Source organism: Pezoporus occidentalis, unplaced genomic scaffold, assembly GCF_034315485.1.
Source record: "Pezoporus occidentalis ecotype Australia unplaced genomic scaffold, CSIRO_AGI_Poc_V1 ctg1, whole genome shotgun sequence".
NCBI classification, from domain to species: domain Eukaryota; kingdom Metazoa; phylum Chordata; class Aves; order Psittaciformes; family Psittacidae; genus Pezoporus; species Pezoporus occidentalis.
The window spans coordinates 16,102,792-16,127,067 of NW_026912778.1; the positions used below are offsets into that span (position 1 = coordinate 16,102,792).

The 24,276-nt window shown below is 44.0% G+C and overlaps 2 protein-coding genes across 2 annotated transcripts; both read right to left on the minus strand.

Moving 5' to 3' along the window:
* Positions 1 to 4,278: 4,278 nt before the first annotated feature.
* On the minus strand, positions 4,279 to 15,497 carry TMEM165 (transmembrane protein 165). Its single transcript, XM_062603785.1, has 6 exons — positions 15,179 to 15,497; positions 13,503 to 13,728; positions 10,800 to 10,975; positions 9,782 to 9,964; positions 6,967 to 7,072; positions 4,279 to 5,198 (listed from the first exon to the last, which is right to left on the minus strand). Exons 1-6 carry the CDS (start codon positions 15,344 to 15,346, stop codon positions 5,122 to 5,124), a joined length of 936 nt encoding a protein of 311 aa, XP_062459769.1. The 5' UTR covers positions 15,347 to 15,497; the 3' UTR covers positions 4,279 to 5,121.
* Positions 15,498 to 16,168: 671 nt separating this feature from the next.
* On the minus strand, positions 16,169 to 23,879 carry SRD5A3 (steroid 5 alpha-reductase 3). Its single transcript, XM_062603910.1, is given in 7 exon segments — positions 16,169 to 17,536; positions 18,052 to 18,174; positions 19,544 to 19,738; positions 20,158 to 20,309; positions 23,075 to 23,431; positions 23,433 to 23,494; positions 23,496 to 23,879. Coding segments are annotated over 7 exon segments (1,191 nt in total). The 5' UTR covers positions 23,538 to 23,879; the 3' UTR covers positions 16,169 to 17,276.
* Positions 23,880 to 24,276: the final 397 nt, after the last annotated feature.

Genomic DNA, 24,276 nt, shown 5'->3' on the forward strand with positions numbered 1-24,276 from the left:
GCATTTTGCTGTCATGCAAACTTCGAAACAAAACCCATGCTTATATGAAAGTGCAAGGATTAAGTACTTGTAAAGATTAGCAATCCAAAAGTGAGCTGTACTTCTGAGTGTTGGCCATTAGTGATATAAATTCCAGAAGATTTCAGCTGTTCAAAGGTAACCTGTAACAGCAAAGATTTCCACACTGTTCTAGCACTCCTTGTAGCATGGTCTCCATCACTGTCAGACACTCTGGCGACAGCATTTTCACTTGGGGGGGGTACATTAAGTAATCCAGAAGAAATGCACAGTTACAGTATAAGCCACACAGAGGTGGAAAACATTACAGCTTAAATGTAACCTGTACCTACCTTAGTGAAAGCCCGTAGCTGTACCTTGCTGAGGGTGCTGACTGCAGGGTCTCACAGGTCATCTATGGAAAAATGCCACGTCAGTTCGCAGGTGCCGTTACATCACCCTTTCCGTGGCTCTGGACATTAAGGATGACTTGGGTTATGAGGCCGAAATTGCCTGAGCCTCATTCAAAATCAGAGATGCATCTGCTAAGCCACCAACCCCTTTCTAAGTGGGTGTTGTAAAACCACTCACATGGACAAGCCGTGGTGCGCTGGGACCTCTCACAGCACAGGCCGAATACAGCCCCTAGAGAACCTCCATGTTTCCAGGCTTGGTACCTGAGGAGCATGTCTCAAAAGAGCAAGGCCAAGCACCATCCCGCACACATTCCTGGTTTCATTGTCCCGGGGAGAGCAGGACCTGTGCTTGCATTCACTAACATGTCCCCTGAAAAGCTGTCCTGGCAGCACAAGAGATGAGCAGTTTGCCTCAGTCTTCACTTCCTGCACACATGCAGTACAACGAGACAGTCTTCACCTAAGGATTGGATAGAAGCACCTTCCAAAGTAAAGCACGAGCTTCTCTCATTTTAAACATCTTGGTTGATGTGAGGTTTTTTCACCCCAGTAGAACTGACTCATCTCCATCTTGTTTCTGTTGCCTGGAAATGAGTAGTTGCAGGCAGCAGCACTGTTCAGCCCTTGCTGCATGCAGCTGCCGTCAGAGCTGCACATTCCTGCTTTAGACGCTGCTTTTGAGGCTCCTGTGGCCACAGCTGCAATCTCCCACAGGGAGAGCAGCCGGATGGACAGGAAGCTGGGGAAGGGGTGGGGCAGCTGCCCGATTCCCATGCTGCAGATGCAAAGGTTTGCAGAGCCTTCCCCTCCGCACCCGACCACTGGCTTGCTGTATCTCACATTCTCCAGCTACAAAGGAACAAGAAATGGCACAGGGCTGTGCAATTAAAACTTCATCTGGTTACCTTGTTTGTTTCATACTCTAAAATGCAAGGCAACCCCCAAAACAGCCTCTGTTTAGAAGGGAAAGAGCACTCTTATTTATATTGTTTCTTCCTGAAAAGCCAGGCCTCAGCCTTTCCCAGGGGTACCACTATCTAGGAAGGGGCTGTGTGCAGTGCCTTGTGACAGAAAGAGTTATAAAGCCCCATCAGCACAGCATCAAGCCTGCTCTGTGGGCTGGAACCTTGAGACCTGGCAATTCCCAGCCCTGCACATTGCTCCTCCAGCCCCCTCAAGAGCCACACAGATGCTGCTGCCACAGATTGAGCTACAGGTACAGCTGTGTTTCACCCACATGAGCAAGCTGAGGCAGCCAGAAGCACTGAATGCTTCCCCCAGGTGACACTTCATGCCTGGAACATCTCTATGCACACCCCACCTCCTCTGGTCTGACCACACACAGGTTCCGCTCAGCCTGGGTGCTTTAATACACTGGCTTAATGCTTCTGCAAGTTAGCAAATGACAGCATCCTGGAAAAGAGGAAGTCAGTGCTACAGCCAGCTGCTGCTGGAAAGACAAAATAACCCATTCCCATATGCCCAGCTCCGCTGTTAAGGCACATTTCAGCTTACTGAGATCTTGAAGGAAGAAGTGACATAAAGGTGCAAGCACACAAGCCCACTGAACTGCTTACCTCAGACATGCCCCACGGTTCCCACTTTACATCTGGATATAAGAAGTAGAGAGCCAGTTTCTCTTACTAATAGATTGGCATCTTCCACTTTGGGCACAGCTTGGGGAAAGGAAGGGCAGAGAGCAGATTACTGCTCACATGTATCAGCATCTGAAGTGCCAGCACACAAGCTGCCAGCCCTCACAGGTCACTGCAGCGTTAGCCAGAACTGCTCATATTCTGTGCAGGACACCTCAGCCCAGGGACCAGTGACGCAGCTCACAGTGTTCCAGACTTCCAGCTCTATTAAGTAGGCTTATATCACCTCACCAGCAGCACATGTAACCTACTGCTCCAACTGAGACCTGCTACCTCAAGAAAACTATGGACAGAGGAAAGGCTTTAACAAAATCTGGAAGATTTTGATGCAAACTCAGCCTTAAGGGTAAGAGTTTTATATATATATATATATATATATATATATATACACACACACACACACACGTATGTATGTGTACACAGGCACTCCTGAAGATATTACCTGTATCTGGAGTACCCAGCTACTCTGAGACAGAACAGAGCCACACACCTCCCTGATGCCAGGCACAGAAAGTACAAGAATAATGTATGATGAAAGCTGCTCAAATCCAGACCCCTGAACCAGACACAAGGGTGCAAGTGCCTTGACATAGTGTGGAATGACCCCATTGGGCTGGAGACAGTGCAGCAGACACAGGGCTGCTAAAGTTATACCAGTGGAGTCCTTGGTCACATTCAGCGAGCTCCAGTGACAGCCCAATGAGGTTCCCTGCATCGTGAAACATTCCAGCAGCTACTTGCCAACACTAAATCACTGTAACTAGCAGCAACTGCTACAGCACCTTTCAAAGCTTTCAGTAAGATTTCATGAGCCATCTAGTTTTATAATGCATTTCCAAGGATAAGCTGATGTTTGTGCTTTTAAAAAGCACAAGAGACCACTGTTCAGACTAAGCGCTTCCAGCCCAGCTAGCACTAGAGCAGTCAAATACACTCCTATGACTGGTAAAAAGCAGCACTTCACATGTAACTAAAATATAAACTTCGAAGCCACAGAGATTTGCTCTGCAACTTCACACTCACCTCTATGGCCACCACATCAAATAGCTTCATTTTGCTGTTGATCCTGATTGTTCTCCTACCAAGGCAGCTGTAAGCAGCACATATACCAGATGCCCAGTATGTTTCCAGGCTGTGGGAAAGACGAGGCTACAGTTTCTGGCTACAACGCTTGGCTCAAAAGAAGAAAGAAAAGAAAAAGAAATCCAACCACCAATAAAAAGCACAAACCCAAAACCCAACCCCACAACCCACAGCACCAAAGCAGCGCAGTGCCTCACCCAGTAATGAGCATGGCCCCTGACAGCAGCACCCTGCCTTCAGGCCAAGACGTGAACATCCAGACCTGAAGCCTGAAATTGCAGCCTGTTTGTGTACCAGTGTGCATGACAGGCGTTGCGCTGCTGCAGTCTTCAGAGCGCGAGAAATGAGGCATTAAGGGGTTCTTCTGGCAGATTAGGGACTGCTCAGTTTGTGAGCTGCAAAGGTCACATCTGTAATGCTCCATATTACTTCAGCTTCAATGAAAGGCAGATTCATAGTGTTAGAAACCATATCTTCTATTTTACAAGAGTGCTGCTGAGTGAACCTTGGGGAGTTATTTAGGCCATTAGCTCAGAATCCACATCACTGAAAAGCAGAGAAAAGCATGGAAGCATAGAATCACAGAGGGGGTTTGGGCTGGAAGGGACCTTAAAGCTCACCCAGTTCCAACCCTCACCATGGGCAGGGACACCTCACACTAGACCAGATTGCTCAAAGCCCCATCCAACCCGGCCTTGAAAGCTGCCAAGGATACAGCAGCCACAGTTTCTCTGGGCAACCTGTGCCAGTGCCTCACCACCCTCACAGTAAAGAACTTCTTCCCAATATCTAATCTAAATCTCCCCTCTGTCAGTTTAAAGCCATTCCCCCTTGTCCTGTCACTTCATGCCCTTGTCCTCCCCTCCAGGTTTCCTGTAGGCCCCCTTCAGGCACAGGGAGCGGCTCTAAGGTTTCCCTGGAGCCTTCTCTTCTCCAGGTTGAACAAGCTCAGCTCCCTCACAGTCTGTGTTTCTGCAACCCACACATCTTCAGTGCTTAACATTCTCAAAATCTTTATAACAGTGGCATTTATTGGTATCCAAAATAAATACAGCACTTTCCTCACCTGAAGGTAAACCTTTGTGGCAGGAATTACAGGAACCATCAAAAACAATACTGAAAATAGCTCAAAGAGAGACACTCTATTTTATTAATACTCTTCCAGATTACATTTCTATTCCTAAAAAGAAAACCAGGAACACATCTAAACCTAAGAATTCCATTATTGTTCAGTCCTGGGAATGGAACATTGTTAAGCTGGACCATTTTATTACTTTTCATATACTTTAATATTTCAAAATAAAATACAAAAGTCAAATAATACTAACGCCAGACAGATTGCATATTGACCATGGTAGGTTGTTAATTACCACACTTCTATTTCCTGATAAAAATCCCTGATTAAGAAGTTTTCCCTCTAAAGTAGGTTTATAAAATGCTCTGTTGGTGGCTCAGCCACTCAATGGTATTGGAACTGCTCCCAGGTTTCTTCTGGCTTAGATGATCCAGCCTTGGTGCACCCAGGAAACAGAGTCCTTGGAGGTGGGAGCCAGCAGCAGTTTGCTCCTTAACGCCTTCTGTTAAGCAACATGGAACAAGCCACAGCCTGCTTTGGGAAGCCTAAGAATCAGTTCTTGAAGAAACAGGGAAGGTGGCTGGGTGCAACAGAGGAAACCTCAACACAGAGTAGATCCTCAGATCTCAGCTGAGCCAGGCCCAGCAAGCAAGAAAACCACACACATCCCACCGGGGGAGCAGGCACCACAGAATAAATGAACCAGACAACAATCAGATCTCCTCTGCAGAAGCTGTCCATGAACGAGTCAGTCCCATGAATCATTCGCTATAAAAAGTTCAGTGTCTCACCTTCAGTGCTTGCTCAGCTACAATTCTGTACATTATATACAAAAATGCACAAGGATCGCTGCTTGGTGCTTCCAATCCTCGTTCCTCTGCAGTGATGAAAAAGTTTAAAAACCAGAGTCTGGACTTATAAATAGTGCAGAAAATGCAAATGCTAAGAAGACAATGCCTCCTATGATTGTCACTGAAAAGAAACGCAAACCAAAAAGAGATTAGAAACTGAGAGTTAAATATCTTCCATGACACATTACAGATTTATTTTGAATGCCAGATTCCCAAATAACCTTAGTTTAAAATTCATGCTGTAAATCATGGGCATTGCTTTATAGCTTGGTGTCAGGATGCCCACATGCCACCCCACTGTCTAACTGCATCTACAAGAATATATTCTGGTCTTTGGAAGGAGACTTTGGTTTATTCTTATTACTTTAGCTAGTATAAAATTGAGGTTGACACGTCCTGCTGAATATTTGGCTGTATGGGGGGGAAATAAGATACAATATTCTCATGCTGAAGGAAGCCAGCAGGTAAGGGTAACATACTAATGAGGGTGGTTTGTACAGTTCAGGTAACTATATTGAAAGAGACAGTATAAAAGATACTGTTTGCAATGGCCACAATGAGAGAGAGGGTAGGACAGTATTCCAGAAAAGCCCCACTGTGTATGTTCTCCTACTCTTCTCTAAACACAGGCTAGACAGCAACTTTGTCTAACCTAACAAGGCTAGTCCTGTGGCCAAAGATCCACACTGAGCTTATTAGGAGCATATTAGATCATTGTGAGATTTGCATTTTGTCACCAATATAGAATCATAGAATCGTAAGGGTTGGAAAGGACCTTAAGATCATCTAGTTCCAACCCCCCTGCCGTGGGCAGGGACACCTTACACTAAACCATATCACCCAAGGCCTCGTCCAACCTGGTCTTGAACACTGCCAGGGATGGAGCATTCACAACCTCCCTGGGCAACCCATTCCAGTGACTCACCACCCTAACAGGAAAGAATTTCCTTCTTATATCCAACCTGAACTTCCCCTATTTAAGTTTTAATGCGTTACCCCTTGTCCTGTCACTACAGTCTCTAATGAAGAGTCCCTCTCCAGCATCCCTATAGGCCCCCTTCAGATACTGGATACCCTTGGCAAACAGACACCACAGGATGCATGTTTCACTTTTTGCGGTGAAGTTGGCTTTTAACAACCTCTGCAACTGCAGAACAAATATTCAGAATGAGCCTTTGTAGGAAGCAGCAGCTTCATAGAATCCTTCCTGGGAGCACATGACAGGATGGACAGCTGAAGCAAACTGCGACTTAATCTAAGGGAAAACAACCCAATATAACCTTACTGGTCATTCCTGTTACAGACAGCAGGTATGATAAAAAAAACCCAACAAATATTTGTGCCACACAGAGTAGATTTTAAAGCTTTTTATATAGCTGGCATAACTTGTGACTATGCAGTTGTCTTGCTCACCTGAAGGTCTGCACTCAATTGTAACAATTTCACTGTTGAACAATAAATACCAACCATCCAAAATACTGTATTTCCTTCCTCTGGTCTCCTGCAAGCCAGGTAATAGTGAAGCAAAACGTGCTTCACTGGCACCCATCTTTAAACCTGGAGCTACAATACCTAAATCAGAGTCAGTGAACTGTTATGCTCAATTAATGCTGGACCCCTTAGATGCACCCACCCTGTGCAGGCTCAGCCGCTAGCTGGCAGGAGGGATAGGAGCCTTGGGGACTGTGCTGGGCACGCCCAGCAAGGAGAGCTCACTACAGGGCAGGGCACAGGGAGGCAGGATGGAATACACAGGCTCCAAAAAAAATAAAGTTTTGGGGTTTTCCAAAAGGTTTGAGAAACACTGCTCCCAAGCACTTACAGTCATTCACACCACAGACATAACCAACATTAATGCACTGTTCTGACAGGAGTGAGCTTTCACTTACCAGTCCTAACCGATATTTTTTGTGCTATCATTCTCCCTCCGATAACTGCTAAACCAGTGCATAGGCAATGCCCCACTGTGCCTCCCACCGCCACGCCATAGGGGTCCTGAGGAAAAACACAGGAGGGCAACATTAGCATAACTGAAAACCCTCTAGTCCTATGACAACCTCCTGCCATGAAGGAGCAACATCTGGGTTCCCTGGTTGCACAATGTCAAGTATGTAGGACTGACTCCCTGGTGTTTGCTCTGCTATCCATTGCTGCCTCAAAGGCCAGTAACAGTGTACACCTGCTAGTGAGACAGACTTAAACCTAAACCTGACTAGTACAGGAGCATATGGCATGTTTCAACCAAAAAGCATCTTCAAGTTGTTAAATACAGATCCATAAATCACTCTGCTGTACTGAAACAATTACGCAACCTCTGGAGGGAAGGTGGCAGCTGTTCAGAAACACAACATGCATCAGCTGGAAGAACACCAACTTCACTATAAAGGAAAATAAATCCATAAGCTGTAAATGAAAGCTTTCAAGCTTTCAGCAGCTAAAACATTCCAAGTCCCATGTCCAGCTTCAGAAGCTTGTGTTCTATTCTCTGGCCCCCTGTCCCACTCATCCAGAGAGGGAAGCAGGAAAGAATGTAAGTACAGAGGGTAATAAACTGTTTTCAAATTTACTGTCAACAACAGCTTTCATATCACTGCACAGCAAGCAGCTACACGAAGAACTCTACTATGTGTAGAGTTTTCTCAGATCCACTTACAAATTACACATACATATTGAACGCCTCATAAAGGAGAGGACCTCAGCCTTAGACACAGAGAAGAGTCTTTTAATAACTGACAGCAAAAGCAAGATAGAAGCATGACTTTCTGCTATACAAAGATGAATGAAAGAAAGTACCGTTGGGTCCCCTGTACATTTATTAGTGAGACCTTTAGCTCCAAAAGGAAAAAAAAGAGCTGCTGCCATCACATGAGGAATGCATGAAATCTCTAACAGACAGGTTGGAAGCAGGGGTGTGCCAGCACAACACACTTGCCTCTAGGATTAGGGCCCAAAATTTCTGGAAATCCCCATTTCCTAACACACACCCCCCCACCCCCACCCCCCCTTCCTTTTCAGCTAACTGTACAGCCCCTTCAGCTGAGGGTGGATCTCACCCCATATCCCATATGCCCTGACAGGTAGCAAGCTATGATGGTTTCCCTTGGCATAATCTCCAGAAGTGTGATCAGATCCAGCAGCTGAAGCAAAGCCAGTCTAGTAGGACACTACTGAGTTTCCTTTTCTACTTCCTTAAACAAAAGAACAAGTCTTATACACAGTAAACTAGTAAGGTATAAAATCAAGTTCTTCAGGACTGCTGTCAGGACTTGATTTATGAAGACAGACTTAACTCATTCCCCTGGTATATGTACTGAAACAACCGAATTATCACCCTTTTTTTCTCAAAAGGAGCTACATTTTGTTTGTTGTGATAGGACAGAGACACTACTCCATGAGCAGTCACAGAGGTTTGGGGTTTTTTCTTTTCTCTGAGGAATATATGGTCACAGCTGACTTACCACACTGCTCAAATATAATTTCTTTCCTCATAAGCATTTCTGTAATGCTCCTGCTATGTGTCTGTGAAGTACTCATATAAGGATTTAGCTGAATATATTATGAAACAAGGGAATATAAAACAGTCCCACAGATAAAATGGAAAAATATCTGGACTATAACCATTCACTGATTTTGAAAGCCAAGATCAAGATAGATCTTCAAGCCATTTTTTGTAGTATTTGTTTTTATAGCACTTACACAAACACTTCACATGCTAAAGGCACAACATCCCTTGCAATTTTAGTTGCAATGTTTGACACTTCACAAAGGAGACCAGAGAGTCTGATGGATGCTCCATAATGGAACACCCAAAAAATGCAAACCAGAAGTTAAGCACCACCTGTGGAAAGATGGGCTTAAGCAGTATATAAAATCTGGCCAGAGGCAATAACAATTCCTCATTTTCCAAGATGGCACGTAACTGACTGAATAATGAGATCACCCTCTTATCCTGCTGTTCCCTGCCTTGCTAGCACTGAACATCTTCCCTACACTGCAATAGAGGCAAGAGGTTCCTTCAGATTACAGCCTCCTTCATTACACAGTCCTGATTTATCCCCAGGGAAGATCTGGAAGTACACTGAAAGAAGTATGAATCCTAGGGCAGACATGCAAATTATCTCACTGCATGAAAGAGCACAGGTAAGCTAATTATGTTTATTAAAAGGCTGCCTATACACCTTAATTTTCCTTTAAATATACATTCCAATCATCATGCTGAATACAATTTCATTCACAGTATTATCTACTGCACAGCAGTTTAAGGCTTTAGTTCTATAAAATGTACCATATTCACTTAGATTTTTAAGATGAGGTATTTTTTGATGAGCTTTAAGTTTGGTGGGATAAAGGTTTCTTTTTAAAGCTACTGTGTTAAAACTGTACAACCACACAGACCAAAGAAACATCTGTTCTGTAACACCTCTCAACACTAACAAAAAATTGTGTTCAGCTGCCTGATAGAAAACCAACTATTTCCAGAAATGCTTGTGCAGTCCCAGTCACATAACAACAGTTTTAATACTATACAGAGCTTCAGTGCATTTATTTTCAGGTCCTGGCACAGCTGTAACATTAAGTAAGGTACGGCAAGAAAGTAAGTGTGAAAATCTGATACCTGCTACCACAAGAGGATTTTGTCTCTCCCACTTCTCTGAGGGCAACCCAAAGAGAGCAAAAAGAAGAGCAGCATTCCACAACACTCACCTCTCTGGCAGCCAATACTATGGTTGTTAATTGGGAACGATCACCCCATTCTGCTAAAAATGTTAAAGTAAAAGCTTGGACAAAGATTGGAGAAATAAAATGGAGCCACTTCTTCTGAGGTATAGTGGTGCCTGGCCCTGATTCCACATCTCCTGGCCCATTTAACAGTTTAGTTCTCTGAAGCTGTGGAAGACAAGGGAAAAAAAAGCCAATCAATCAATCATAAGATTAGAAATACCATCTGAACACCACAAATGAAATACTTAAACAGTAAAGCTGCCCATTTAGTATCTGTAATGTTACTAGCCACTGACTGCTGCATTATCAATATTAGACACTATTAAAAAAACTAGCTACACGTATGCACACACACGTGTGCACATATATATACTTGTTATCACCTCTAACCTCCAGTTATTATCCATCTTGTGCTGCTTGCACTTACACAGCAGTTTCAGTAGGAACAACACATGGTTTATAACCACAGATTTCCCCCTGTTGGGATCCCCCTCTTCCCAAGCAGTGGCTCTCACATTAGGATTTGGTAAAATTAGTGAAAACAAAAGCCCCAAAACTCAAAAGAAATAAGATTAATAATACTCCACACTACTGCTTAGAAGTGGGCCAGTGTATTTAGAAAGTTACTGTAACAGAGAATTTGCTGCAACACTACAAATCTCAGCATTCATCTGCCTGCCCATAAAAAGAAATGAAAAGCAGAGGTAAGAGTAAACTGTTCACGTCCTCTCTGCTAACGCATCAAGGAATAAATAAAAATACCCACCCCACCCTATACAAAAAGTCTCTTTTCTCCTGAAAAGCCAGGCTTGCCATGGAACTGGAATCACCTGCTGAAACAGCCTCCAGGGCCCACTTCTGTCCCATTTACTACCCATTTTCTGTGTCAAATTATCAACTGCAGACACAGCTGAACACCCTAAACATGACAGTGCCATTCTGTAGCTTAATGGCTATAACTGTTTCATCAGCCAGAATTCACAGAAAGCTTATGACTTACTTCCTCATCTTTCTTTTTAATTTCTGCTTGAACTTCCTCCAGCTCTTCCTGACCCTCATCTGGACTCATTTTCAAGCCCTCCCGAAGCATCCGAATGCCAAAAATTGCAAACAGTGCCGTTGAAACATAGTACGTATACACACGAGGAATAACCGTGGTAGCATAGCCAAACAAAACTGAAAAGAAAACAAACGTGTCATTTAAAAAAATAAGCATAAGGATCATAATTGTTTTTCCCACATCTAAAAAATGCTTGCTAGCAAAGTTTGTAATTCAGATATCCACTGATAAATAAATACTGCATCTTTTGTTGGGTTTATATAAGTTTCTTCCCCTGCTCTAAGACTACAACACTTTAGAAACCCCAACCATTACTGGTCATGCCAGAGACTGAAGACCATCAACATGAAAAAAGGCACACCAGGCAAAGTTGATGTGCTGCTATTCCAAAGAGTCAGTCCCAGCAACATTATCATTCCCATCAAGGACTACGTAAGTCCCGCCTTCTTCCAAGTGTGCCATGAAACTATCATCTGTAAACATATTAAATTAGTCATGGCGTATAGCAGTGTATACCAGTATACCATTTTCTTTATATGGCTACATGTTAGACAGCATCTCTTCCCAATCTTCTTATTTACCTGATAAAATTAGGATAAGGTTTTCTACAAGTTAAGTCTACTAGTCATATTCACAAATCATCCAGCTGCATGAATCTCTGTCTGTCTTCTTTTGCCAAGTGGAAATACCTGCATGTTACTATTCCCATCTCTCCCATACTCCCCACAAGCACACAACGTGACCAACTTTGATCTTCTTTTAAGTTAAAAGCACTGATCCCACTCAAAGACCAAAAAGCTATCTCCATGGTTCACCTACTGTTATGGGTATTGAAGGCAATCAAACTAAGCCAAAACTAGTTCTCAAACAGGAACAAAACAAAGTACTTACTTCTTCACAAAGTAAGACTAGTTACCATTTTTCTGGCAAAAACGGCCTGCATAAGCAAGAAGAAATTAAAACTCCACACCTAACCTTTGAGGCTGCTTGGACCATGCACTCACAACTGTCTCTGTTTTATTCCACATGCAATTAGCTAAAATGAAGCATATGATCTTAAGGTCCTTTATAACCCTAACTATTCTATGATTCTATATTACCATGTGTGATTTCTTGCGTACACAGTTAGAAAATGCGCTTAAGTTACTACATAATCTGGACATTAATTCACACAGCCACTACCAAAAGTAAGACTATGAGATCAAAATTGATCAAGTTATGCTATTAGCAAACACAACACATACATATATGAATAACAGTATTAGTTGCACAGCTAAATAAACCAGAAGGAGTTAAACTAAACTTCTTTTTGAAGACTGAAAACACTAAAGTAAAGCAATGCAAGAAACTATACAAAAAGATTTTTTTAGCATTACTTGCATATATAAGCACAGACACAATGAAATAAGCAGAACAGCAAGGCAGCTTATTTTGACAAGCACAGCTTGAAAAAAAACCACCCCAAGTAGTGACTACTTGGAGTGAGTTTAAGTGAGCATATTTTCATGAAATCGAAGTGGGCAAACTCCCCAGGAATTTCCAGACACAGCTTGTATAAAACAAGCAGTCGGGAGGGGAAGGGGGGAAAGGCTCCTTTCTGAGAAGGAAGAAATAGTTGGGTACCTATAAACCAGAGGAAAAAGCAGAAAACAAAGCTTTTATGAAAAAGCATCAAGAAAGATTTGAAGAAGGGAGAGCCATAATGGGCAGGAGGAAAAGAGATCACACGATTTACGGACTAGCACGTTGCCTGCGGTACTAAATAACTTTAAATGAAGCAAGCAGTGCAGAAGTAGATGAAGATTCAAAGACTTATACTAAGTGAGTAACAGAAGAAACTCATACAATGCTATCATTACACACAGTGCACATGAAGCTGCTCCAAGACTGCAATAATAATTGCAGCAGTATACATAACGATAGCTACACACCCAAACACATTCACAGAAGCACTTGCCAAGAAGTCGGAAGCCAGTTAACTGGCCATCTCCACAAACACTATTTTAATTATTCAGACATCAGCACATACACAATAAAATTTATGCCGCATCTGATGTACCTGAAGGCTACTCTATTTTATGATCACAGCTAGGTAAGTACCCGGAGCTACAGGTTCCTCAAGTGCCACCTGACACCTCACTTCCCCCCCAGTTCTTGGATCTGTCAGTACCACCCATCCCAAAGGATTGTGGCAGAATCTTCCACCTAAGCAGCTCCCAGCACAAATCCAAGCAACTACACATACAGGGATATAAATCAGACAAGGGAAATTTGTCATCATATTAAGAATCTTTTGCCTGAGGGGGAAAACCAGAAGTCACTCCTACATTTCCTTTAGGCACACCAATTTAGCAGGAGCTAAAAATTAACAGAAACCAGTGGCCCCAGAATCAAGGAAGTGCTTAAGCTCCCACTCCTATTCCTCTTTCTTACTCTCATACTGATGTCTAGGGAGCACAAACACCTCATTAGACACAACAGCCTAAATATTCAATCTGAGCCATGGTCTCCAGGAAAAGCTTTACACTCTCCTAAAACCAGAAAAGTGCATATACCTACTACCTTCACTTTAACTTCAATTAAGATTTACTGATAAACATGTACCCAACACAGTTTGAGAGACGAAACAAAAAGAGTGCTAACCTGATAAACATGTCATCAGTCCCAAGGCAAGCATAGCACCAGCCAGTACAGTCAAACGGTTGTACCGCATTGCCATGATGGCTGCAATGAAGAAGGTCTTATCCCCCAGTTCTGACACGATGATGACCGATATAGCAGCCACAAATGCATGAATAAAGCCCAAATTAGTCTTGTCAGGTGACTCTTCATTGACAATGTGAACTGGAGCAACCAGCGAGGACCCCTTCTGTAGGGGAGGGGGAAACAACAAAAAACCCACGAGTTAATTAACAGGCTGCAATAGTCTGCAAAGTTCAGAGCCTCATATCTCTCCTGTCATACCACACTGGGTAGTGTGACATTTTAAGTACACACCTCTCATGCAGAACTAACCATCATTAACTAGTTACTGGCTGCAACCTACCTCAAATTGCTATTTAGGCACTTTGCAAGCAGAGCAGGTCACGCACTGCTGATTAAAACAGTACTTCACCATGCACACTATTACCAGGAGAACCACTATTACAACAAAACACGGGGAAAGCTGCTTTAGCTCAGTTCTAATATTGCTGTCTTCAGAAGGCCTGGCTGTTTACTTTATCACCTTAACCAAACAAGCAGTTTTCAGGTATAAGTACTGAGAATTAAACTCTTCAACCTACAACTGGGTGACAATGGTTAACTTAAGAGAAATACAAAGTACTCTCAAAACCTGTTAGAATCATTTTCTTCCCTCACACAATCTTGCATCTCAGCCACGTTAAAATTTTGTGCAGGTTTTCATTAGTGGTTTTGTTTGTTTTGTTTTTTTTTTTACACGCACTACGTTCATAGAAAACTAGCTTTAAGGCTTTCAGTGGTCAAACCGGACTGGCACACTCCCCATGTCACTTACCAAAGTGTTTACTTTTACAGAGGCTAAGATATCTACCATCAAAAGCAAGACCCAGAACAAGGAAGCTGGTGTTCCCATGCTTGACCAGAGATGGCTAAACCAGCTTCGTTCAGCACGTCTACCAGCAGAGACAGATTACAACGTGTTTTAACATGGTGACTTCGCAGCGTTCCGCGTCTTAGGAGTGCTGCAAGTTTTTGGGTTGGGTATTTAAATTTCCATGCTCTATGTAATACACAGCAGCTTCCCAGAGTTCCTTCACCTTTAGGAGTGATGTAAATTTGGGGGTTTGATATTTAAAACCTGACATTCTCTACATGCCACATCAAGCCATATATTAGTGATTTTTCCACACCCTGCGTGCTCACCTGCCACCAGAATGTCCTAACCAAAAACACCATTCAAAAAGTTCTAACGTCAAGAAATTAACCTTAAATATTCAGGAAAACCTGGCAGGCTCTGAGTCACATCAAAGCTTGCTTTCACCTGCTTCTGTGAGGAAAACCGGTAAAGGTCGGTTCCCCTCCTCCTCCTCCCCAGCATGCAAGCAAGGAGGGCACAAAATACTTATCTGGTGAAAACAACACTAGCCCATTTTTCGTGTCGGACCTAAATTCCCTATTTTTGTGTTAAAGGGCGGGAAAGCAGGAGTCCCACGGCTTTCCACAGGGGAAGCGCCCTGCAGGCCGGGCCCGCCCCGCCTGCTGCGCTGCCGCGGGGGCTGACCTGACGGCCCGGGGCCCGGCTGAAGGCGGGGGTGTCCCTCAGGCGGCCGGCCCGGCCCGGCCCGTCTCCGCCTCACCTCAGCTCGCGGCTCGGCTCCCTGCGCCGCGGGCGGTGGCGGCGGCTCCTTCTTCCTGCCGGGCTCTTCCTCCGGAGCGGCGCGCAGCCCCGCCGGGGCCAGGAGCAGCAGAGCGGCCGCCAACAGCAGCGCGGCGGCCCGTGGGAGCGGGGTCGGCGGCGCGGCCATGGCGGCCGAGCGCGGCGGTGCGGGGGGTCGAGGGGGCACGCGCACCGCACGAGGCCCCTTTAAAGGCGCCGCGTCATCACCCGGCCCGCAACGTCCCGACCGCGCGGCACCGCAACCGTCCCCCAGCCGCTTCCTGCAACGGCCCGCGCGGAGGGGCGGGACCCTGCGCGCCGATTGGCTGCGGCAGCCGCTGACGGACGCCCCGCCCTCCGGCCCGCCCGAGGACCCCGGCCCGTCACGGCCCCTGTGGGCCTGGGGCCGCTGAGGTGGTATCACCGCGGTGGCTTCTACCCCCTTCGCTGGCTCTCGGCGCCAGGGGGGCCCGGGCATAGCGGCCGTGCCGCTTTCCCGGGCGATTCCAGGCGCGCGTCCTTCCCTCCGTTCGGAGTTGCCTGCGGGCAGGAAAGCGCGCTGAGAGACGGGAAGGAAAATAGCTGCACAGAAATGGCCTGGGCTCATCCAGGTGTCTAAATGCCCCAGTACAAAGCAATGCTTTGGGTGTCTGTGAGCCTGATGCTCTCTCTCCCCGGGGCAAGGCCAGGACCATGCTGCCCAGGACACAACTGACTGCCCAGTAAACGGGATGAAGAACGCCAGTAGAACAGGAGATGATTGGAGGCAGGTGAATTGCTAAAAATAAACCCCAATATGGAAAGAAGAGCTCCCCAGACAGGGCTGTTTATGCTGCACGGTGAATTGAAGCTATGGAGTTGAGGGAGAGAGGGGCACAAGAGCAGCCCATTCGCAGCATTCTGTGAAAAGTAACTGCTCATGTTTTGCAAATACACCACTCAATTTTGAAAAACTACATGGAACAGAATGTGTAATGAACTGGTTTAATTAGATAATTCATTTGATATACTTTAGTATATAAAAATTCTTCTCATATACAAAATAATACACGCATGCAAGTAGAAAACGTGCTGAAACACCATCCATATGCTACATCATGCAAACAGATTCCGTATCATGAAAAGCACCAAAATATTCACTGATTAAGTGCAAAGAAACCCTGCGCTGAACAACATCATGTCCCCAGTAAAGAACTTCTTTGCACCACTTGTCAGGTACTGGTTTCTGTGTGTTCTTTGCCTCAGCAGTTCAATACATCTGCTCTCCCAGGCTGTTTAAAAACCAGTGAAGTCGTGGGTATGGTCATTGCGCATAACTGCCCCCTCTAACACACCAGGGATTCCAATAACCCATTAAAAGGATAGCAACCATAACCAGGAACCTTACTTATCTGCAAATTCTCTTTTACTGTCTCTCTAAAGAGCACCTTCCATGATTTTTCCAGTTTAGGAACAAACAGGTTTTTAGTAATGAACAAAAACACTTTAGTGCAAAAGAGAGAACACAGAGAATGGGTCTGTTTATCTCCACTGCTTAGCATGAGTCATTCCTCCACCACGGCTTTCTCCACTGGTTTCTGTGCTTGCAGTTATAAAGCAGTGGCTGGTTTTAATTATCAACAGGGAAGCATAGAAAGAGACACAATTTGCCTCCCTCTGAAGTGATTCAGAAGAATAAAAGAGATTAGGAAAAAATATGCTTAAATACTAAGCAAGACATGAAATACAGTGGTTCACATTATTCCCTGCACCCTTCTTTCACAACAGTTTTCACATATATGTATTTGGGCTTGCTGCACAACAGCAAGTGTTTTACGCATAAGATACCATTATAAAACTGAAAAGAGACAATTAGCACTTCTTGAGTTTAAAATAAGGTCCTTGGTAAATTTATTTTAGCTCTTTTGATAAGCAGAGACCTTACATTTCCCCACCTAAATTGGTAATGTGGATGAGATTTTAAGCTAGAACTAGAGAAAATGTGCAATTTTACCTTGGCTTTAGCAAGCCATACATCTCTTATTCCTTTAGAGGAAACATTTCCCAGTTTGTACTAAAGATACTTTAGAAGAAATATTCTAGAAAACAAATGGTATAAATGCTTTTCGATGCTTTGGGTAGGAGCTAAAGTTTTTCTGATAGAACTCGTGACACAAAACCGCGGCCAGTGCCTGGTTAAAAAGAACATACATCACTACACACCACCATGTCACATTGTGAAGTCCAAGCGTGATGGCCATAGATACATATATAAGGACCTCTGCAAAATAGTGAGGGCAAGAAACTCTTTCAAACCAGTCTCCAAAAGGTACACTGTGGTTCAGACTTACAACCTTTCCTGCAAGCAAACAGAAATTAGTGGAGAAAAACATGCATTAAAGAAACCTTTCTCTTCTCACAATTACAGAACAACATGCTCATTAAAGTTATCATCATCATCCACCTCCATCTGATCTGGCAGCTTTGTGTTTCCTAATGAAATAAGATGCCATCTCTGGCTGTTTGCACAGAGTAAGGAAACCTATTTTTAGCTCACATGGAGACAGAAGTGAGGTCCTCAAGGAACGGCACAAGTCCTTAGCATTAGCATGTGTCTGCCCTTAGGGTACTAGAAGCCAGACCTTCATTTTAAGTTCTACAGAACTATATATACTGACACACCCAACCCTCATTAGTCGTCTGATCTCTTTTCCAAATAGCCTCATTTGATCCACTGAAAGTTTTCTAGAGAACACCACACTACAGGAACTGAAAAATACTCATGCTGTAAGATACTAGAAGCTATAGAAGCCTGCTGAAACAAACAGGGGAGAATGACCTAAGTAAATGATTGGCAGAAATGAAACATCTTACCCGATTTACTTTTTCTAAGATTAGCTAGAATCACAAGGCATCTGTGTTGGTGAAGAGAGGCCCAAATATACATTGTAACTCCTATGATGTGATACCAGCAGATCTGCGCAGAAAACTCTTTTCCTGAAAAAGACGTTTCAGTAATATCTGGCCAGGAAATACCTTCCCAAGCATCATCCCCAAACATTGCAGATATTTTTTAAATGTTATCACCTTACAAAATTCTACTAGTGGGCCTCTAATCCCTTAAAATATGCTTCTAAATCCTGCATTTATGCAGGCTGGTAGTTAATTTCTTTTAACCGCTTTATACCAAAAGTATCTTGGGTTTAATCCAGTGGCTTAAGGTACAGAATGACATACAACTGGGGCAGTGGGGGAACATTTCACTGGGGAAAATATTTGTACATGTGAGGCACATAATTGATTGTGTAAGACCTCAATATTCAACACTGTAATTCTTATGACCCTAATTAAAGATGTTGCCATGGCTCAGCTCAACATGTAAGTACACAGCTGTTTGTCTTGTTCACCGTGAGATGTATACATAGATACACCTACACACCACGTGTGCACACAGAGAGAGTAACCATTTATGCCTTAAAAAAAAAAAAAAAAGTTAACTGTATTAAGGATGATTCCCAATGTACAAGCCAATGCATTATCTCTTAAGAATCCACAAGATGTGAAAAGTATATGACAGGTCCAGAAAGAAAAAGGCTTTATCTACACAAAGGAGATCTGAAGGTTCTTTAAATAAAATGACTGGATTAAATTAGAGCTGATGTGGTTGAAGTGATTAAAAGTTTCACTGAAGCTACATACCTGGTAGTGACTACCTAACAAAAATTAGTCATAGAAGTGCTACAACCAGCTCGTGGTTCATCCATGCAGGGGAACAGCAGCTCAATTGTGAGAATCAGTGAAATGTTTTGGCAGAAACAAGTAATCTAATTCAAATTTCTGCTGTATTAACGGAGACATTACGGTACTGAGAGAAAGAAAAGCCTGACCGATGCAAAGCAGAGCAGTGGCGAGTTCTCAGTGGAAAACAAAGGATGTGGCTAAGACAGCCTTGCAGACTCACCTTACAGGAAAGCTTACAGCAAAAACCAAACCCCACTTTGAGACATGAAGTTGTGCAGTGACACTTGAGAACTGGTACCTATTACTGTCCTTCATAAAAAAGATACATCTCAATGCAAAACTGATTTGATCCTGAAATGTAATGATCCTGAAAGTACTCACCTGAGATATCTGTCAGGAAACAATTGTGATGGTTAGTATGTGTGTGTCAGTGTCTCTGTTTGTGTATAATGCTGGTTGATTTATGTGATAATGTAGTTACTTTGAACTATGCCAGTAAGTATTTTTACATGTCATCAGTTAACATATTTCTTCACACAAGCAGCCCTCTACAAAACCATTTTGTCACGATGGAAACAAATGGGAGCAAAACTACATCTCTGGTAATAATTAAGCAGGCACTTACCATTCCTGACATTAGTAGGCACTTGACATAGCACAGTTGAGCCAATGGCAATGTAGTAAGCAAGTCCAAAGCAATACTGCACGATATGAATGACACCATTAGAAAACACACTGGTCCAGAGGCATTCTGCAAGTCTTCGACAGCTATGCAGCCAAAGCAGCAGGAGAACCATGAACACAGAGAAGTGCTGGACATCTGCTTGCAGATAAAAAATAGCATCTTTGAGACTAGGAACAATTTAAACCCGAGAGTGGCTCAAAAAGGCTATTTTTTTTCCCCTCCCCACAGCAAATTTTTTCCCTCTTTTTAAATTAACTGAGCACTGGAGGAAAAAATCTGTACATGTGAAGCACTCCTGACCACAGCAAGATTACTTCTAGAAGGTGCTAATGGCCCTTTCTGCTAAAAGGACTCCTGAAACCCATCATGTCCATAAACTAGAATGATTTCTACCTCGAATAATGACAAAGGGACTTGGTATTCCAGGAAAGTCACTTGGTCATTTGGAGCCTAGCTTAAAAACAGTTGATGAAGGAGCACTTGAAGAATACACAGGATGGTAGTGCAACTTTCTCATATTTATACAGCTGCATTGTAATAGCTAGAATACTTGCCCACGTCTTTACTCTGAGAATCTCTGCCAAGTGCATGGTGCATGTGCTGAATCCATGATGGGAGTGATCCTCCAAGGAACTCAGCTTGGAAAAGCCATATCAGCAGAAAGCCGTTCCAGAGCACAGAAACCACATAAAAGTGAGTAAACCACCTGCAGGAAGACAAAGGGTCTTCATTAATGTTCTCACTGTTCCTCAGTTGGAAATGTAATTGCAGGACATGCTTGCCTGATGGTCCACACATTAGTAAACAGAGAAGCTGGGATGCCAGTGGTATCAACCAGGAATAACCCTAACACCTTCTCCCAGCAAAATGCTGTCTGGAATAACCTCTAACTTAGCTTACCTTACTAACCAGAGCTGTACTGAAGAGGAGAAAGTGTAAGCCACATATTGCAAAGATGTTCCTCAATACTTACAACTCATCATGATGTGCACAACTTTTTCTTCATAAATTACACCACCGAAAGAACATCCAAATTAATTTTCTGGGCATTTCTAGGCTGTTGTGCCTAGCAACACTCCTACTTTGCTCCCTTCCAGTGGAAGCATTACATGATGTGTTAAACTTCTTAAGTGACAAACACAGACAGAAAAAGGCACCCAGAGGTAATTGCTCAGCTGTACACAAAAAACCCCTTATCCTTGTGCAAATTAAAGTTCTGCAACAATCATGTAGAAAAAATGAAGAGACCACTCATACCACTGGGTGATGACAAGGCAAGACCATGTTTTTTTAAGAAAAAGAATGCCCCAACCCCATAATGCACTTATGAAAGCACATTATGCATTACTGAAATGGAAGACCTTACAGTCAAGACAGGTAACTGGATGAAATAATTTCATATTGACGTATGACATCCTGCTCAAACTAGGTGATCCTTTTGCTTTTAAAACTAGAAGTCCTTCTCACTATGAATAAAAATCAGGATATGTGCCATGAGAAGATGCTGATGGCCTTGTCTAGACAACTATTGGTACAAAACTAGGATATGAATGTAGAGTAAGAGAATACTATATTTTTCTGGAATACACAAACTGTTCTTTTGAGGGAGTGTAAGGGTAAAACTCTTGCCTGGTGAAACCAAACAAAGTGACCAACTCCCAAAGCAGCTCACATATCTCTCAACAGCAATACTGAGACCAAGTCAGAACCAACGAGGTAGAGAGCATCCCTGCATGCTCCGGAGTTCCTTGCTCATTAGCAGTTGGTAGCTCCTTCAAGACAATCACTTCTCCTCCTTGGCTCCTCCTCCTACCAAGCAGGGACAGCAACATTTGCTCTGCTGATTTGCAACAGCAGAAGTAAAATTTAGCCCCTCTCCCTCATTTTCTGCTTAGAAGACAAACAGAACTTGTATATTGATAAAAACTCATCGCTGCCTCCAAGTTTCAAGCCCCTTCCCTGCTGTCCTGTTATTCAGTAGACTTCTGTCTCATCGCTCACCGGAGAAATTTCTCCACATGCACTGCTTTTTGCTATCAGCACACAAAGAGCCCTGCCATCTTAGCAGAGACAGGCCCTGTGCGCTTTCGCAATCCCAACTACACTGGCAATGTATCTGACATACAGAGCAATCCAGCATCCCAGTAAGTATACGGATCATCCCCTAAGGAGAGGAATGTTCACTGTTTTCCAAACCAACACAACATCTGACAAGATGGAATGGCAAAGTTAAAACAAGCCCAGGCCAGTGAAAACACAATGCTTGTTTGGAAACAGGATGCAGATGAATGGAAACAGAAAATGCCTCAATGGTTATCTTTGGGATTATCTCAGCTAGCAGGGTTGCGGGGGCACTACTCAAGTAACAGAACTTCTCTGTAGATGTTGAGAGGTCAAGACCAATTCCCTGAAAAAGCACATTCTTCAGACACCATCTTCCCTTAGAAGGGCTGATGGGAAACTTCTGTTCAAGAAAGGTCAACTCAAATGAGAATCTACCTTAAGAATGTGGCACTTCACAGTATGCTGCAATTAAGATTAAACCTTTACTAACCCTTATTTTTACTAAGGGTATTGCAGAACTTAAACACATCTCCTGTAGTTTCTGTAACTGACACCTACTAACCAAGATTCTGCATTACAACCTTTCCATGAATAACATGCTTTGTCACAAATTTCCCCTCCTCCCCCCATTTGATCTGAAAGCTATGTACATCAAATGTGTCAATGATAACAAGATTGTTACATTAGGATCGGTCAGATTGTCTGGTTAAGTAGCGTCATAGGTCCTTGTCCTGCTGGCCTTGCAAAATCCTGTTGTGCCTATGTTCAAGTCGAATGCTAGTTCTAGTCATGAATTTCTGCTGATCAAAGATGATTAAATCCCAGTAACATTTAAAAAGCTGGAAACTGTTTGGGTTTTTTTTTTCCACCCACATCTTTTCCCTCTTTCATCCTATTAAGAGATGTGTCTGGATAACACAGCAGTTCTTTTGCCTTATCACTCAGGGTCCAGATCGTTATGTTAACACTAAGTATCCTAAGTCATGTTTTAAAAAGAAACCTTGAAGGGAGAAGATGATGACTGAGAACAGGTTTAAGACAGTAAACCTGCAGCGTACCTCCACAGTTACACTCGGGAATTCATATTCCCAGGTTCCAGAGCAGAGTCTTGCAGGAAGGTTTGTTTTGCATATAATGCATGAGACTGGGATTGAAGGGATTTTGTTCCAGTTTGGAATTTATGGATTCTGTATAATCGCAGCCTCTATACTATATAAATCCAGAGTAACAGTTCTGCAAAATAAATGAGCCCAGAGGCAACTCTGTAAAAACACACGTTGCTATTTATATTCTATGTTTTCAGAGGAACTACACGAAACGCACACCGAGTTACTTCCATGCTGCTGGTGCACAGGGCACGCAACAGCCAAGGCGCAAATGGCGGCCGGCAGCCGCCCCTCACCTCACCTCTTGGGCACCTGGAGGAGGCGCAGCCAGGCCGGGTGCTGCCCGTAGCCGCCCTTCGTCTTCCCGTAGCGAATAAGATCCTGGAAGAGGCCAGACACGCCGCCGCCGCCGCCGGTCAGCCAAGCTGGGGCCCGCCGCAGCAGCACCAGCGCCGCCAGGAAGGCGGCAGCCAGTAGGGTCCAGGCAGCGCCCAGCACCGCCGGCACGGCCCCAGACCCGGTCATGGCCCCGCTCCGCTCCGCCCACCGCTGCGGAGGGAGGCCGGGGCCTGGCGGCGGCGGCGCCGGCTCTCCTTCCTCTTGCTCAAGGGGGAAGCGCGTCCCGCCAGCCGGGGGCGGTGAGGGCCTGGGGATCGAAGGGACCAGGAGCGAAGGAGCGGTGCTGTGTCCCTGCAGCTGCCGCCCAGGGCAGCGCGGGGGAGCTGTGTGAATGGCGTTACCGTGTACGTTTGCGCTGTTTCCATCACAGCTTTTCGGTTAGATTCAGAGGCGTGCAGAAAGCCGCCGCAGGATTAACAGCGCTGCGGAGAGACACACGTACGAGTTAGGCCTGTCCTCCGGTAACCCGGGAACCACTTCCCTGCGGCTGCCTGTAATCTAATCGAGTTCCCGCTTCAAGACTTCTCTCAGTTGCATGCTACCTGTCAGTCATCTCCTTCATGTTACATATATTTGGGTCCCATATTCAGAATTTTACTCTAATGATATTACAGGTTTTGTCACTAAAAGAAAGGAAAGCCTTTCTTTGCTTCTCTTTTGCTCTGAGAAACCAAGAAGCCAAACTGGCTTGGCACTCGAGGGAGACGGTTCCCTCGACCCCATGTGGATCAACCCTTCTCCTAAGAGAAACCTCAGTGTTACTTGGCCGACATTCAGCTGTTGTTTGTCTGACCAGATATTAGTGAATCGCTTATCAGACTCGCTGCCTCCAAGAAGATATTGAAAGGCATTTCAAGCTTTTCTCAGAGTATATAAGAAAAGTAATGTTATTTTGGCATGTATGACAGTTAATCCATACTGTCAGTGGATGCTGCAGAGCAGCACGTGCTCATCTGAAACACTCATGGTATCAATAACATTGCTTTGGAAAAAATCATTGGAGTTCACATTTTCTGCTAAAGCATGTGTTGGTAGCTTTCAGTTATATCTGTGTAATGAGTTATAATAAACATTTTCAAGTCAATGTCATTTATGTCAAGGTTT